Here is a 17,611-nt window from a genome sequence, read left to right as displayed (position 1 = left end):
TCTAGTCCAAAAGAAGGAAGGCAAGAGTATATTTTCAGCCTACTAAGAATTAGTGTGAGAAGTTAGCAGATAAAGCTAAATAACATATCATACAACGACAAGAAGAATAGGTAGGAAGTTCCCTAAAGAAGAAGTAAATATGTTGAAGGATTTGACCTTGTTGGCATTATGTGAACCGGTATGAGGACATAATGATATGGTATGTTGTCATTGATGTCAATATGTGCTATGAAGTGAACCGGTATGAAGAGAGAGAATCGACATGTATGTGTGAACCAATATATATGCCAAAGTGAAGCGGTATATTTGTTCAAGGTGAATCGACATGTAGTCATGGGAACCAACACATGGAAGCATTGTATGACTACCAGTTGGTAGGTAGTTTCCACTTCAGGGTTTCCGGTTGGAGTACCTCAAGCCTGTGTGACTCAATCGGTGATCTTTGAGTGATGAGTTAGTAGTGCAACAAAGAAGAACTCATGTTGCCATGTCACCCTTGTGCACATGAAGGATATTGTATGAAGGAGGTTATCCCTATCTACCTTGGGAATGTGTGAAGTTTGTTAAATGGTGATAACGCATGATGGGTTATCAGCCGCCATGAAATCGGTGGATAATGGACGATGGAGAATGTCTTGAGATCGATTCAAGATTGTTGCATTTAATGCGGTATGATTCAATGGTTAGGATTGAACCGTTTGAATTGCTTAACCTAACAGGTTTAGGGTTTAGTTTTTTTTCACTACCGACCTGTCTGTTTCCTATAAGGTCGATGTTGTGTTTCTTTCAGAGTTTGTTGGCAAAAGTTGTATGTGTGTATCCAAGGGAAGTGATACGTGATTCTTGTTAGACCAAAGGAGAGAAGAGATACCTGCAAAGTGAATGTGCAGAAGGTGAAGAGGAGCCAAAGCGAATCTGCATTAGAATTGAGTGCTGTTACCAGATCGTTGTAATTCCTTTTGATCTTTAACCATTTCAACAGTTGTGAAATCCCTTAGCAGGGTAGCCTTAACCGACTTGATTCAAATCCTTTAACAGGGTAGCTCGAAGTTATTGAGCTCTGAGAAGATATAGAGCTCTGGAGATCCTTTGGCTATTGAGTTCTTGAAATCCTCTAACAAGGTAACCCCAACTGGGTTTAACCCTTAACCAGGTATTATAGCCATCCCTTAACCAAGTGATCCCTAACAGGATCGGTTCCTAGCAGAACCTATTGTAATGTCTTTAACATGACAAGGCTCCTAACAGAGCGGACTTCCAAAGAGTTCAAAAATAAGCTTGTGGGTATTCATCCCCACCGCGGTTTTTCCCAGTTGGGTTTCCACGTGAAAAATATGTGTGTCATGTGTGATGCTTCTATCTTGTGATGCTTTGTCATTATCTGTCTAGCATGTGATGGTTCTGTGTTTTATGCCTGTCAATAAAACATGTTGAACTAGTTGTTATTATATTTTGATGATAGATTACCTGTTCCTGCATAAGGGTGAAATGGTAGTGTTGTTTTGAGTTGATTGGAAAGCTAAGTGATCAACCGGTTAATGCTTATCTCAGTCACTCTTGACTTTACCAGTTACAGTTTGTATCAAACCGGTATCACTGTTTACCAGTCATTTGAAGTGTTTGTTGTCGAACCGGTTTTGGACTGTGTTTTTGTCTGTACTGATTCACCCCCCCCTCTCAGTACCGGTTTGGTACTATTCATTCATCATCGAGTTATCAGACCTCCTTAGCATGACAAAAAGACTTGGTTATTCACACGGTCAAGGCCATTCTAAGGAAGGAATTATTCATGGATTATTACCGGTACATGGTGAAAACAAATGTGTTCACCATGTTTTTAGTTGTTGTCCTAACTACAGGTGAGTTGGAGATTGGTGCCAAGGCATTATGTTAGAAAGTGATAAAGTATACCCTTTTGGGTAAAATTGATGTTGTCCTTGACAACGTGGATGAAAATCTGCACATCCTGTTGTCTTAGAACTACTATATACGCCATTGTTATGACTGTGTGGTGAGGAAGTTTCCCCTTATCTAGACCATGGAACTAGATTTCCTGGAAGAGTGTGGGGTGAAGGTTGGTAGAAACATTATCTTTCTACAAAACCTGACGGGGATGCTCATGGTCACAGAGGATGGGTGGATTAAGGAATACATGGTGTTGGAGGGTTTGTTGAAAGAAGATGAACCCAAGCTAGATAAGGAGTTGAATTTTTGGACTACCCTTGAAGAAGAAGAATGGGTGGAGAACGACATGCATGCCCCCCTAGAGATGGCTAGCACGGTAGCCCATAATGCTTGTGGGCTTGAGTGTCGAGTGGTGGCCAAAACCTTGGAGATGAAGAAGATGAAGGATGGTGAATAACAAAATGAGTTGAGGACCTCTCAGTTTTGGCCTTTTCTACCCCAATTTTATCTTTAGCAACATTTTATATGAATCTTTACAATTGTATGGTAGTATGTTGTCCCTGTCACCAGTTTGATATATAATGACTGATCATAATTGTATATCTGCCTCTAATTTTGAGTCATGGAGGCAGGTTTGGTGATGGGCTTAGATGCTACATGATTAGGGCATTTTGGGGTAGAAATCTAAATATGCTGCTCAATATATGGTATGCTGGTGAATTATATCGTATGACTTTTCATTCTAAAAAAAAGACAAGTTCTGCCCCTTGCAATAATTCATCTAAAATAAATAAATAAAAAATAATTTTATTCTCTAACAAATTTTATTATAATAATTTTTAATCAACATGACATTTAATAATTTCATTATTAAAAAATACTTTTAACAATTTTTTTCTATAAATAATACATATAAAAGATGAAAATAGTTTCTAAAAGAAAGATATTAGAATTTAATATCTTTAATACATTCAATTAGAATTTAATATCTTTAATATATTTATAATTTTATTAGGTTCAATTGTTAGTTATAATGATCAGCTTAGCAAAAAAAATATAAGTCAATAGACCCATAGACTCTTGATCTATTGATGAAGTTGAATTGTTCCAAATGAATCCGCCAAGAATCAGGTCTTGTTGAATGCAAAGCTGCAACATCATAAATGATGAGTCGGGCTCCCGCTCCGAAGTCTGGACGTCCATTAAAAAAACAAAACCAACCGTAACTGTTCCATGAGGTGACCTTGGCCCGTAAAAGTTAACTTCCTGCTATTCCTTCCTCCATTCCACCCACCTGAGAATCGGAAGAGAGTACAACAACAGCGAAACTGTTGCCCTACGAAGGGAGAGTGCTGGCCTGGAGGTGGGCTACTATCTGGACTTCGGAGGCGAGAGCTAGAAAGCGGGAGAAGAGTGTAGACTTGGACGCTTTATTTTTCCCATGCAAAGACTTCTGAAGCTCTTCTATCTTGGCGTGACCTGTGTACTTTGTCGCTTCTAGCTCAGTATTTTTTTCCTCTCAGTTCTGCTGGAATATGCAGAGTCTTGTCATGACTCATTTTTGTTGTTTCTAATGGAAATGCCGTGGCCTGGATTGCATTCATCTTCAAAATATCAGTTGTTGCCCTGCTTTCACTGCACACAGCGTTATTAGAACTGTGCGAATGTTCATATAGCCTGCTCTTGAACAGAGAGCGTGAATAAGAGTCCGAGCGAAGATAAAAGGGGCAAAATGGGGGAGGGGAGCTCGTACGAGTCAATGATGGAAAAATTGAAGAGCGGTCAGGCGGGAATGCAACGTTTTGCAGTGATTGGAATCGCGGAGAAGGTGAGGAGGGGTGAGGCGGGCAGGGAGGCTCTCTTCCTCTGCCTCCGCTATTCAGAGGCTCCAGTGATTGACCAGACAGTGCGCGAGCTCATATGTCTCGCAGCAGAAGAGAAAGGCAAGGTGGAGTTTCCCGAGGTTTTCCGCGAGCTTCAGGCGGCGCTCGAGGGCTCGCCTTCTCACTCCATCGAGACCATCACTAAAGCAATCGGATATCTCTCTCGACTTCTCTTTAAACGCTCTTCTCCACATATATCTACTATATTTTCACCTCACAACAATCCCTTCATCAAGGTAACCTAATTTGGAAACTGTAAGGCCTAAGCCTTATATTCAGAATCAGGCATTTTTTTTGTAGGAAATGCTTCATAATCATAAATATTAATTTAAAAAAAAAAATGTTACACCTGAAACATATCGTTTCGTAAACCGAATTTCTGATAATTACCGAAGCCTTGAAACAAAACAGGGCAAATACTGACATTCATACTGCCAGGATTTCAAAGCATGAGTGTGAATAAGCGGAACCGTTAAAGCATGGACAAGGAAAAAGTCATTTGAGGGCAGTAGTCTTATCAATGATTGGTTGAATTTAGCTAAGACATTTTATGGAAGAAAATGCACGGAAGAATTTAGATCTCGAAATCTCCTTTGCTATCTTGCCTTTGATCAAATTATCGTTTTTTAACTTTATGAAGTACCTGATTGCAAGAAAGCAAGAAAATTACAGAAGAACCATATAAAACTGTATCAATAGAACTTCCCTTTCCATCACCTAGGTCGCGTCAACTATCTCCATTTTTTAAAGGACGTTCTTTGATAGTTGTATTTTGCAAAGAGTTGTGTCGAATGATCGCCACCGCAAATTGTCTCTTTCCAATGGACATAGAATTTAAATGCCAACATGCTGCGGGAAACACCTTGTTTGGGTGGTGCCCTGCTCACTATACACCTTTGGGTGGTCGAACTCTAGGTAGCAATGGGGCAACACTAAATCTTCGAAAAACATGACAAAGCAACCACATTAAAGTAAAGGAATCTTAAAGCAGACAAAGTCCATGATATGCCACCATTGTGCCAAAGCATGTTATCATCATGCTAACAATCTTGGTTTGGATGAGAATGATATAATCACTAAGATCTTCATGAAAGTCTATTTAGCACTTAAAATGGACAAATGTTTGCGTCGTTGATTAAGGGGTTTTCAAGCATATAGCAAATCACAAGATCTGGTTCAATGAATTCTGTGGTACTTGCTGACAATAGAACTTTTAGTGTTAGAAAATGTAACGTGATCGTGGATCTTATTGGTTATTTTAAATCATAAATGGACGATTACAAACATGATGTGTATTTACATTTAGAAATAATTTGCATCTAGTAACTTCGATGGCTAGAAAAGGGTCACAATCGGTGTTCAAGAAATACTATTCTGTTATAAGGAAAGACGGGATGTAATTGGGCAGGGTATTCAGGAAAAAGGATTTCACGATTTCCATTTTTATATGATACAACTAATATGGTCATTTGATCCTACATAAGTCTTGAACTTTATAGCAGACTAAATTTGTTGCACGAGTAAGCCTTTGGTAACTAAAAAATATTTTTTGAAACGTGTTCACTTGAGAAGCAGCATGTTCGCAGCAACTCGTGTTTGACCATTTTGAACAACTTCACTTGCATGGGCTAAATATTTCATTTTATTTTTTGATGATTTTAGGAGAAAGATTCCAATCTATCTCCATAAACATAAGGCAGAGGCATTCAATTGAAAGAGTTCAAAACTGAAGCTGAAATTTAAATTTCAAACATAGAGAAGTGACAGTAATGGTAGATTTAAGTCGAACAAATTTATCAAACAATGCAAAGGTGATGACATTAAAAGTCTTCTACACACTGTTGTAAAAACCATAGCTAAAGACTTAGATGTTTCTATTGCTGCGAGGATTGGAAAAAAACAGAAAATTGAAGTCTTGCAGTTTTACTTTTATCTCTAACCTGTTAAATATTTGGTGAAATTATAGTCTCTCAGCATCCTTATTTAGAAGCAATAGCAACTGATTTAGGTAAAGGAATACATCCATTTAATTAATCTTGCTCAAAGTTCTTAAAGAGAGGTTACAATATAGGGCAACCGTGAAAGCTGAAGAAGGGAGTGAGCATTATATGGAAATACACATATTATTTACTTTATAACTTGTTTCTGGGTATAAGTTTAGTTTGTGTCACTTGTTTTCACGCTAAGCATTGGGTCAGTTGCTACATTCTGACATTTTTTTTGAATTTCTAATCTGCATGTAAACAGGTCTTTGCGTCTCGGGTTGAAGCTCATACGGAGCTCTTGCAGCAGGTGATCTTATTTGTGGCAGAGGTCACATTTACAAGCTATGCTGATTTTGCCCTTTTTTTAAGTCCTCTGTTGACTTATACTGCAATGCAAATCTCGACATCAACTCGTCATACTTTCTTTTTCCAATCCCTTCATTCTCACTTGGCATCATTATCCTGTACTCATCTATCTCAAGGGCTGTCCATTTTCAGGATTCTGGTGGAGTGTATACAGTATTATCCCCGTGAAAGCACAGAAGTAAGTAATATTATAGTTTCATTGTAGTTATATAAAGTCATGCAATGTTATTTTTTGTGCACGTTTATTTATTTTTAATGTGATGAATTATTAATGAGCTTTGGGTTGGATTTTATGTGTTTTAGGCAAAGCTTCATTTCGTTCTGAGTAGAGAAGATATCCCATAGCTAGTGTCAAAGGACATTCCTCTGAAGCAGTGCATACATCTAAAATAAGGATATATGCTTAGACAAGATACCCACTTTTAATGTTAGGCAACACTGTTGCTATCATCTGAAGAATGCCAATAGAAATACGGAGACATGGAAATGCCATTGATACTGAAAAATAGATTTTTAGCTTTCTATCGATCAGTTACAACTTACAGCTATTAATATACTCCATCAAAAGCTACAAGCTGTTAGCATTATCTTTGATTATTTGTTTGTAATGTTTTTCTTTGATAGGTAATACTTTACTTATCATCTGAGCTGTCACTGTCAGTTCATTGGGTTTGATCAAATGTGTCCCAACTTTCCTGTCCCCATATCAACAATAAATTTTATATTAGGAAAGGTTGGAAATATAATAACTGAAATCCACAAGAACATAGCAATAGGAAAGCTAGAGATGCTATTGACACGGTCCAGATTATTAGCAGAAGCATAAAACAGAGAATTCTTCCAGGAAAAGAGGAGGTCCCAAAGATATATGAAACAGAACACGCATATCTTGTATATACTGTTTATCATAAAATCAACAAATGTTTAAACCATTTTTTTGTCTATCTGTAAGACTCTAAGTAAATGAAAAGAATGTTCAAATATGAAAGAGTGGCGATCAAGACTCCTTGGATGTAATTACGCAATCTATCAAAGCCATATGTGCCCGTTCTTAATAGAAGGAAATTCTCCAGAGCTCTTTTAAGGGACGTAAATACTCAAGAAGCTACTAATGGATCTTGCACATCTTATGATCACGAGAATAAGCAAGATCCATCCACTTACAGTGAAGTATTGATTACTAGAAAAGATAATCTGCTCTTTCTCCAGTTCGGTAGCTTTGTCTTACACTACACCATAATTGATTTCTTGCATCTACTTACAGATTTCAAAGTTAAGTAGAAACTATCTTTTGAGTTACCAAAAGAGCAAACTGACTAGGAAACTCATTCAAGATACTTTTTGGAAGAGAATGGGTTCATTTACTATTCCTTGAGTTCTTTCTATGCTATTTAGCTTTTTTTTGAAAAATACATTCAACATTAACATCGCTTTTGAAAACTATCATTTGTTATACCTGATTGATTTTGTATTTAAGTAATTTATTATCTTTTCTCAAAGTAAAAGTGTGTGCATATGCTCTTACCATTGCTTTAACTTTACTTGTTAAATTGTTTTCAGGAAATCTGGGTAACTACAGCTTTGGCTGAAGAACTTGTGGATGCACTTAAAATCATCATGAATAAGTCAACTGGAAAGGTATGGCATCCAAGGTTGCAGTTTTATGCCAATTGCTGTCATAGCCTTGCACAAGAAAATGCTTTCAGAACACTAATAAGTAAGAAAGTTGTTGTGTTGTTTCAAAGTGATTATTAAATGAGTTAGTAGAAAGCATTATGAGTTTATTGATATTTGCCAGTTTCCATTTCAGAATGACTATGAATTAGTTTAGTAGAAAACTGAGTCAATTAACATTTTCTAATTTCCTGGACTGCGCAGTGTGTATATGGTATATGGACAGGTAAGTGTATATTATGTTCATAGTCGTTTGAAAGAGTCACTAATCTATGTCCTTGGCAGAAGATTCTAAAGCCCTCTTTTAAGCTGGCAATTCTTGAGGCACTCTTCTGAACTAATCCTTGCAAAATTTAATCCTAACATCAATATCACTTATTGCTGCTTCATGTTAAGAGGCTATCTCACTATTCTTCCTTTCATTTTCAAATTAGCAGTTCTAAATAGAATCTGCTTTTTTTCTGAATCGCTCGTCTTAACAGCTGAAAGTCACTATCATACTATTTCCTCTATTATTAAGGAGCCAACATACAACCTGAGAATTGTTAATTAGGTCCAGTTCTCTCTATAGTTTTTCATGCTAGGATAATTCCATTCATGTATCATTTATGAACGAGTAGGATGTATTGAAGGCTACAAAGGATCTATTACTCAGATTCCCATCCTTGCCATGCCAAATGATGATATTACACACCCAGTACTTGATGTCTAAGTCACAGGATACGGCGATTTTCATGGATGAGGTTCAAATTTAATCGAATTTCAAACTTCTATAAAGCACTGCTATCCGCCTCTAAACACAACTCAGCTGGTCGTGGGTATTCTTTGTATGTATTGGGTCATGGGTGTCTGCAACTGCTGGGTCGCCCTCGGATTTTCTCCAACAAGGGTCGCTATTCTGATAATTTATTAGAAGTATACATATATTTAAAAATAAACAAAATTATAGAAGGCGAATTTTATCCAAATTTTTTTCCGAATTTTTCCCTTGTCGAATTTCATCCGAATTTCATGGCTGTCGAATTCGAATTCGAATTCGAACCTTGTGACTTAGCTTGATGTTACCAGCAATGTTACAGAAGGCCAGATATATGTTGATAGGCAACTTCGTAATCAACAAATTTACCCACCAATTAATAATTTAACATCCTTCCATCTCTATCACATTTGAATAAGACAAAGCCAGCTTAGCAATAAAAAGCAAAAGCCAAGATAGTTGCAGCCTTTTATCCTAGCCTAAAAAAACAAAAGGATATCGAAGGGTGAAAGGAATGATATATTTAAGAGAGCCAAGCAAGGAGAAGGAGGTATTATTGAGAAATATTTTTAGGTAGTAATTTGTTGGTGACCTTGAGTAACAAGGCCATGGTGCCACCAATCATGGGCTATCCCTGCTAAATGGAGCACGGCGAACTTAATATCATTTTCTTCGGTCATAGGACTAAGTGATAGGTAGGTATCTAGTTTTTGGACCCATGATAATGCTGTGCATTTCCCGGATCCATCAAAATTTGGAATGGTCATCTTACTTACCCTTTCCTTAAGGTCTCTATTGGGGTGCCTTCTTCTCCTATTAGGGGTAACTCGGGTTTTCGCTTCACAATAATCGCTAAAGGATATACTTGTTTGTACTTCGGGGACTAACCTATAGTATATTTCAGCAAGATCCTCTACGCTATCTATAGCTGGATTCTCTTCTTCTAATATGTGTTCTTCTCTTGGTTGGTAAGAAAGGAGGCATGGTAGGTCTAGGAGTTGACGCTCTTGTGGGGTGATGATTTTCGGAGTGATTGGAATGGGTATCCCTCCCATGGTTTTGATTGGATCTAGAGTTGTTATTATTTATGCTTTGGATGGCTTGGAGGAGAAGTTGGGTTGTGTTGATGTATTTTTTATGCACATGCAAACACAGAATAAAATACCAAGGTATCTTATCCTCTCTTGAACAAAGTCTCTCAAATGCTATGCTTCGCGATCAAATGAGACAACTCCAAGGTTCCTAATGTCGGGTCATGACGTGTGGATAAGCACAGTTGGTTGTTGTGATTGCCGTTTCTTCAAGGGGCCTTACATTGTACATGAATGCTTGAATTGCTGGAACTTAGATTCTATCTACTTGCTTGGAGAATAAAAAAAAGAGCAAAAGAGAAGGGTTTGAGAAGACTACGCTACTTCTAAGAATGCAAGAGACAAGGAATGATCTTTGGGGAAACTCCACTAAGCCTTGCTTTGACATGCAAAGCAACAACTCCACAAAGCTTAGTGCAATCTTCTAAGGAAATTAGAGGATTTTCAAATCATTATCAAGCATAGACACCATTAATTGAATGCATATCAATGATTGAATAACAATTGAACTTAGGCTCATTCAAGTATTCCAGTTGACCACACAAGGCGAATTTGCAATCAACAAATTGCTAGTGGTATGGATTAGGAGTTTCACCATGAATCATACACAGTTCCTTTCATTCATCTAATTATTCATCATCTAACCTGAAGATCCAACAAGAAACCATGCACTTGTAAAGAAACAACACATTCCACCATAACTTGAAAGATCCCTGATGGATCCCCTTGTTGATCTGCTGTAGTTTTTAAATTAATAAACTATATTTTCCCGTGTTTCCTTTGATGGTTTTAGAGAATAGACAGAAGTTGCAGAAGGTTTGTTTATTTTTGTGTTTTTGATAGTTTTTCAGCAAGTAATAATTGAAGAACAAGTACATGAAAAGAATACTGGAAATAAATGTTCATACACAGCCAAATCAGAATCGTACCAAGCAGATTTCTGATTATTTAAATCAAATAATTATCTAGATAGTGATTCCAAACAATTCCAAGAAGATTACAATAACAATGAGTCCAACCTGGATGAAGAGTGAATACTGTAATCAAGAAGGAGGCTGCGGCAAAGATCCAAAGCTCTTACATAGCTTCACATGGGAAGAGAAATGGCTGCAAAGTACAGCCGTACGGCTGTTAGGTGATGCCAAGTTGAAAACCCCAATCTCCACGCTAAACCCTAACTCTGTTCACTGAATCCTCCAGAAAAGATGTTGTACCAACTCTAAGGCACTGAAAACTGAATGCAAGAACCAAATAACCACTGTGCTGGGGGCTACGTCCCTGACAGGCAAGACCCTGGGGTTTCCGTCCCAGATGCTGAATCGCTCTCCAGAGCAAATTCTCCAAATCAAAGATGAAATGTGTAAAAGATGGATGATAATTAGGTTACCATCTCCTTATAACTCCTCCCCTCTAGCTCAAACCCTAAAAGTGTATGAAAAGTGCGCTTAGGCTTATAAAGTCTTATTTCTCATTTTTAGTCGCCAAGTATAGAGAAAACACCACTTTTTTAATATAAAAGAATTTCGTTCATCAAAAGGGTCCCTGACAAATGGGAAACATTTAGAAAAGTTCAAGACCTTTCCAACGAGCTATAACACATGGGCATATGTATCCAGATGAAGCCAAAAACCCCTTATTACTCCAAAATGGCTATAAACATAGCCTTATTTAATTAATTAAACGCTAACTTAGAAAATATTTAAATATATTAAAAATATAACCCAAATAGCTGCAAAAGGCTCAAATGACTCCAAAAGCCTGAAATGGAACCTGCTACCTGTCTGTGACTGAAGTCGGAAATCATGGATCCACTGACAATCTTATCCCTAAAATCTAGGGATGCTCCTAGAAACTAGGAAACATACCCAAATCTTCTGAAACTGAAACCAAGGAATAGTCTCGTGGAAACCCAACCCTGGATACTGTCATAACCTCCTAAATAGTAGGAATAGCCTCCACAAATGTAGGAACTGCCTCCTAAAATTAAGGAACTGCTCCAAACTGGTCTACTACTGCCATAACACCAAATCTCAAACATTGAATATCCTCACTGAGTCTCTATCCACCACTGTCAGCCTACAAGACCCCATAATAAGTTGACTCACACGTCTCTGCTAGAGAGAGCTAAAGAGGGGACATGACAGTCCTCCCCTCTCGGAGATGCTTTCCCACAAGCAACTGAAACACCAATCCTCCACCATCCCAAATAAGACGTAAACAAATCATTGCATGTAACTGCTGCTCATCTCTGATATAAACAACATGCAATACCCCGGTCTAAAATGGCTCCTCAAAACACTGAAGCACCTGTGCTGTCAAATCAACACTGCCTGGGTCCCAGAGCGAAGCATAGCTCCTGCTGAATACCTCAAGTGAGCAATGGAAAACTATATCATCTCCATAGATCAAATATCCATAAATGCCAAGATCACTAGTGTGTCTGTGATCACCAACATGCATAACATCCGTCATAATATCCAATGAATGCCAATCCATGGAAGACCCTCTGTGATCTGACCCCATCTGACACAAGTGACACACAACTGCCACACACTGCTGCTGATGTGCCATAAGATCTAATGCCAACTCACTAGACAATATATAATACTGACTAAAATCATCACTGTCCAGGCTGGCATCTAAAAATATGTAATCACCAACCAGCAATGAAACAATCACCCTGTCTAGAGAATCAGGTGAAACTGCCACATCAACTGGCTCAAAGTACTCACTAGGAGTAACATCACATAACTCATCCACGTCAGCTATCTGATGACAATCAACCTATGGATCAACTATCGTCCCACTCTGCTCGATAAACTGAGATGGATAGTGGGTAAACTCCAGCTCCATCCTCATGAAATTCCGAACATACTGTCCAAGTGTCAACAACCACTGTACACCCACGACTACATCCATACATTTGAAGTGAAGCAACCCATGTAGGATCCACGAAAGAAAGGTACTACACATGTCTATACCATGATCCCACACAAACCACTTGTAGGACATAAACTGCTCCTGCTGCTCTCCTCTGATATAAGTGCCATATAATCTTAATATCTAGAGCAACGTACTATAATCCCTATAAGATGCTGTATCAAATGAATCAACACCTGGATCCCAAATAAAACTAAATCCACATCCATCTGTCATGAAGAGACAATGATAGTAAGAGGCATCCTCAATACCGTGTCTCTCTACAGCCACTGTGAAACTCTCGCACCTATGATAACCATCCACCACAACACACCTGCTAATCCATGCGTCATCCTTCCCCCATGATCCTGGATGAAGTCTTTGTGTCAAGGAGATGAAAAACTCTGATGGTCGCTGCTCATCATAACGGTTGATTGTTTGCTGATCCCGCAAACAATCCATCCCAAACTGCTGGATCAGGTGCCTGCAATCAATAACTCTATCCTCTGAAGATGGGAGAGCACTATCACAACACAGATAGTATAGGTCCCGAACCAACTCACATCTACGAGCCATCCAATCATCTACAATCGGACTAAAAGAGAAATGAAGTGCACTCCTTGCGAGGTAATCTAAATGGATTCTCGTAGGCTCACTCAATGGCTCTGTGTCATAATATTGTCCATCAAACTCATCATCACTCCCACTGCTCTCAAACTATGAATCCGAAGACAACTCATATGTCTGAGATCCAAAATCCAAAATACACCTCAACTGAGCACTGTGGCTCTGCGGTGAAACATATTGGTTTCCCTTGTCAGCTGTAAGAGGTGTAAAAGAAGATTTGCTTTCCAGAGAAGGAAACAAGTCAACAGGAGTATCATACTCCCAACCAGCTGACAAACTGCTAGTCGCCTGTGAAAACAATGATGGAGTAATATCGTGAGTCAAATCACAACTCTCTGGTGAATCTCGCAGTGTCACAGTAGAACTCTGTACTGTATCTGTCATTGATGATGTCTGTGCCACTCTCAATCTATCAGAAAGCTCCTCCAATCTGGAGTTCGCTTCCTGAAGGGACAACTGGGTATCCTCCCATGCAACAACAGTCGCCTCAAGCTCCTGAGAGAGGATATCAACTTCCTCCTCTTCCCTCAACAAAGCACCATAACTAATAAAATCCCTCTGAAGGAGTTAATCTAGGTCAGCCACTAATTGCAAATACTCATGCTTTAGTATCCCAATGGCTCCATAAAGAGCATGAAACTCTGGTAAGGAAAAATCACTGCTGCCCTGCTCATCAATCATGAGGGTGCTCCAACTATGTGTAGCCAACAACTGGCGAGCGACATTGAAATGCTCAATAACTGTGTCTATACGCCTGTCATCAACCTCGAGTTGTCCAATCAGGTGATGAGGAGTCCGAGAATGTTGGCTCTCCTGTAACTGTACAAACTCAAAATCTACATTGTGGAAAGAAGTTGTCTCTGTATCCTGTACCTCTCTGTAGTCAACATCGTGTATGCACTCGGCCATGGATACAACCTCATCCAAAGTATTGCTGCTCTGTGCCTCTGAGAACACCACATCCGTCAATGATGATACTGCTGAAAATGCACTGTCATCACTCTCTTCTGCATCCCATGTGTCCACACAACCCACTGGCTCATGATCCTAGGGTCCAGTGCTACTAAGAGAACATACTGGGCTGGATTCTAAGGTCTGATCTATAAAATCAGAATCATCATGATATGAGTTCTCAACATTCCAAGCATCATTGGTACCCAAATTTTGAATACCTTCATGTGACAGCCCATTGGCACCATCTTGTACAAGTGTAGACATTGATACCTCAAGCTGATGCAAAGGTACCTCATTGCTGTCATAAAACTTAGAATTGCTAACATCTAAATCAATTGCCTCTTGGGAAATCCCCTACACGGAAGGTGAGGACAATTCATTATCCAAAGCTGTCCTAATGTCTCCTTGAGTTGAATCCACATGTCTAACAAAACCATCACATAAATTCTTGTCCCACTCATCGGAACTTGAGGGTACCAAAACATTCTTATGTAGACGTATATTACCCCTAAATGAAAGTTCTCTATCCATTCCTAATTCCTGCACCCTTGATTCTTCTTTCCTTCTTTGCCATTGATCTGAACTTGTAGCTACCAAGTTATCTTCGTCTGCTCCGGGTACACCCATAAATTTTGTGAAGGAAAGGAGCTCACGTATCATCTTAGAAAGAGAACATTACTGATGATAGCTGCTCATAACTGTATCATTAAATATCTTGGCAGGAGGCATCCTACTTTTACGTGCTGGAGAAGATGAAACTTTTGAGTGCCCAATTTTAGTTCTAGCCATGGTATTTACCTGTAACTAAACTGATATCCCAACGGATCCTGGAGGTCGAAATAAAAGTTTGTTCTCAACAATTTTGGGACTTTGGCCAGCGTATTGTCTTACCAACTGTCAACTGTAAGCATAAATGTGTAGGTTGACAACTACCCAGTTGCTGATATGAATTATCAAAACCTTTTATCAAATACCCAGATGTTGGAATGAATTTTCAAAACTTTTTATCTAGTGCCCAGATGTGACAATTTCTCATAAACCCTACAGGCTGGCAGGATGCAGGCTCTGATACCACTGAAAGATCCCTGATGGATCCCCTTGCTGATCTGCTGTAGTTTTTAAATTAATAAACTATATTTTCCTGTGTTTCCTTTGATGGTTTTAGAGAATAGACAGAAGTTGCAGAAGGTGTGTTTATTTTTGTATTTTTGATAGTTTTTCAGCAAGTAATAATTGAAGAACAAGTACATGAAAAGAGTACTGAAAATAAATGTTCATACACAGCCAAATCAGAATCGTACCAAGTAGATTTCTGATTATTTAAATCAAATAATTATCCAGATAGTGATTCCAAACAATTCCAGGAAGATTACAATAACAATGAGTCCAACCTGGATGAAGAGTGAATACTGTAATCAAGAAGGAGGCTGCGGCAAAGATCCAAAGCTCTTACATAGCTTCACATGGGAAGAGAAATGGCTGCAAAGTACAGCCGTATGGCTGTTAGGTGATGCCAAGCTGAAAACCCCAATCTCCATGTTGAACCCTAACTTTGTTTACTGAATCCTCCAGAAAAGATGTCGTACCAACTCTAAGGCACTGAAAACTGAATGCAAGAACCAAATAACCACTGTGCTGGGGGCTACGTCCGAGACAGGCAAGACCCTAGGGTTTCCGTCCCAGATGCTGAATCGCTCTCCAGAGCAAATTCTCCAAATCAAAGATGAAATGTGTAAAAGATGGATGATAATTAGGTTACCATCTCCTTATAATCCCTCCCCTCTAGCTCGAACCCTAAAAGTGTATGAAAAGTGCGCTTAGGCTTATAAAGTCTTATTTCTCATTTTTAGTCGCCAAGTATAGAAAACGCCACTTTTTTAATATAAAAGAATTTCGGTCATCAAAAGGGTCCCTGACAAATGGGAAACATTTAGAAAAGTTCAAGACCTTTCCAACGAGCTATAACACATGGGCATACGCATCCAGATGAAGCCAAAAACCCCTTATTACTCCAAAATGGCTATAAACATAGCCTTATTTAATTAATTAAACGCTAACTTAGGAAATATTTAAATATATTAAAAATATAACCCAAATAGCTGTAGAAGGCTCAAATGACTCCAAAACCTTGAAATGGAACCTCCCACCTGTTTGTGATTGAAGTTGGAAATCATGGATCCACTAGCACTCTTATCCCTAAAATCTAGGGATGCTCCTAGAAACTAGGAAACATACCCAAATCTTTTGAAACTGAAACCAAGGAATAGTCTCGTGGAAACCCAACCCTGGATAATGTCATAACCTCCTAAATAGTAGGAATAGCCTCCACGAATGTAGGAACTGCCTCCTAAAATTAAGGAACTGCTCCAAACTGGTCTACTACTGCCATAACACCAAATCCCAAACACTGAATATCCTCACTGAGTCTCTATCCACCACTGTCAGCCTACAAGACCCCATAATAAGTTGACTCACATGTCTCTGCTAGACAGAGCTAAAGAGGGGACATGACATAACTTCAATGAAAAAGAAGTTTATTTACAACTTTGGCAACAATTTCTGCCTTCTCCTCCTATTCTACTCTAACTGCTATCTACTATTTGCTATTAACCTGTATTAACTATTCATTATTAACTATCTATTAACTATTCATTATTTACTATCTATTAGCCTTTACAAATGAGAAGTTTGAGCCTTTTATAGATAGCTCTTTACAATGAGTGGCCCATATTGATTCACAATCAACGACCGAGATTACAAGATGGAAACCCTAACTAGGGTTTGTTACAACAACTCCCTCTGACCAATGAGAAAATTACATTTAGGTTCAACATTGAATGCGAACCAATGAAATACGAGGGTAGGTAACTCAAAGTTTGTGCCTTTGTAAGATGAGTTAGGTGCATTGCATCTGGACATGCTCACGTGGAACTCCTTTGATTGGTTGAGTGATGACTAGGATGCCATCTCAGTTCGTACTTGTAAACTTGATTCATCATCATGAAGGAATTTTGAGCAATATCTCTTGATACTCAACATTATCCAGTTTGCTCAATGTGATGATGATGATAAGCATCGTTATGATCTATAACAAACTTTAACTCTTCTGAAACTTTCTGTTTCCTTGATCATGTTTGATGTAGACTGTGTGATGACCTTGATTGATCCTCCCTTGTTCATGATACACTTGATGAATGGTGCACCTGGTGTACTATCTTTGATTCGTGGATTCCCAAAGGGAATTCAAGATTGTAAAACTTTCCTTCATCATTATGTAAGTTATCTTTCTTTCATGCTCCAAGTTCTTGACTTTGATCTCTGCTTTGCATGACTCGAGCTAGATCTTGATGTTGACTTGTCCTTGATTCCTTACTTAATCACCTGCAAAGCAAACACAATTGTGTCAAATACATAGAATACGTACTAATTTCACTTACCCTCCACTTTTAT

General features: G+C 38.5%; 1 protein-coding gene across 2 annotated transcripts in view; it reads left to right on the top strand.

The window, feature by feature from the left end:
- Positions 1-2,989: 2,989 nt before the first annotated feature.
- Positions 2,990-17,611, top strand: part of LOC131035366 (protein RST1) — a 198,453-nt gene continuing 183,831 nt past the window's right edge. The window contains exons 1-3 of one of the 2 annotated variants that reach the window (XM_057967040.2): positions 2,990-4,024; positions 6,036-6,317; positions 7,700-7,777. In XM_057967040.2, the coding sequence (XP_057823023.2) occupies positions 3,638-4,024; positions 6,036-6,317; positions 7,700-7,777 (747 nt within the window). In that variant the 5' untranslated portion in view covers positions 2,990-3,637. The remainder of the gene's footprint in view (positions 4,025-6,035; positions 6,318-7,699; positions 7,778-17,611) is intronic. The other variant, XM_057967039.2, reaches the window with a different exon arrangement.

This window comes from Cryptomeria japonica, chromosome 1 (genome assembly GCF_030272615.1).
Source record: "Cryptomeria japonica chromosome 1, Sugi_1.0, whole genome shotgun sequence".
NCBI classification, from domain to species: domain Eukaryota; kingdom Viridiplantae; phylum Streptophyta; class Pinopsida; order Cupressales; family Cupressaceae; genus Cryptomeria; species Cryptomeria japonica.
This window is presented reverse-complemented; position numbering and strand designations above follow the sequence as displayed.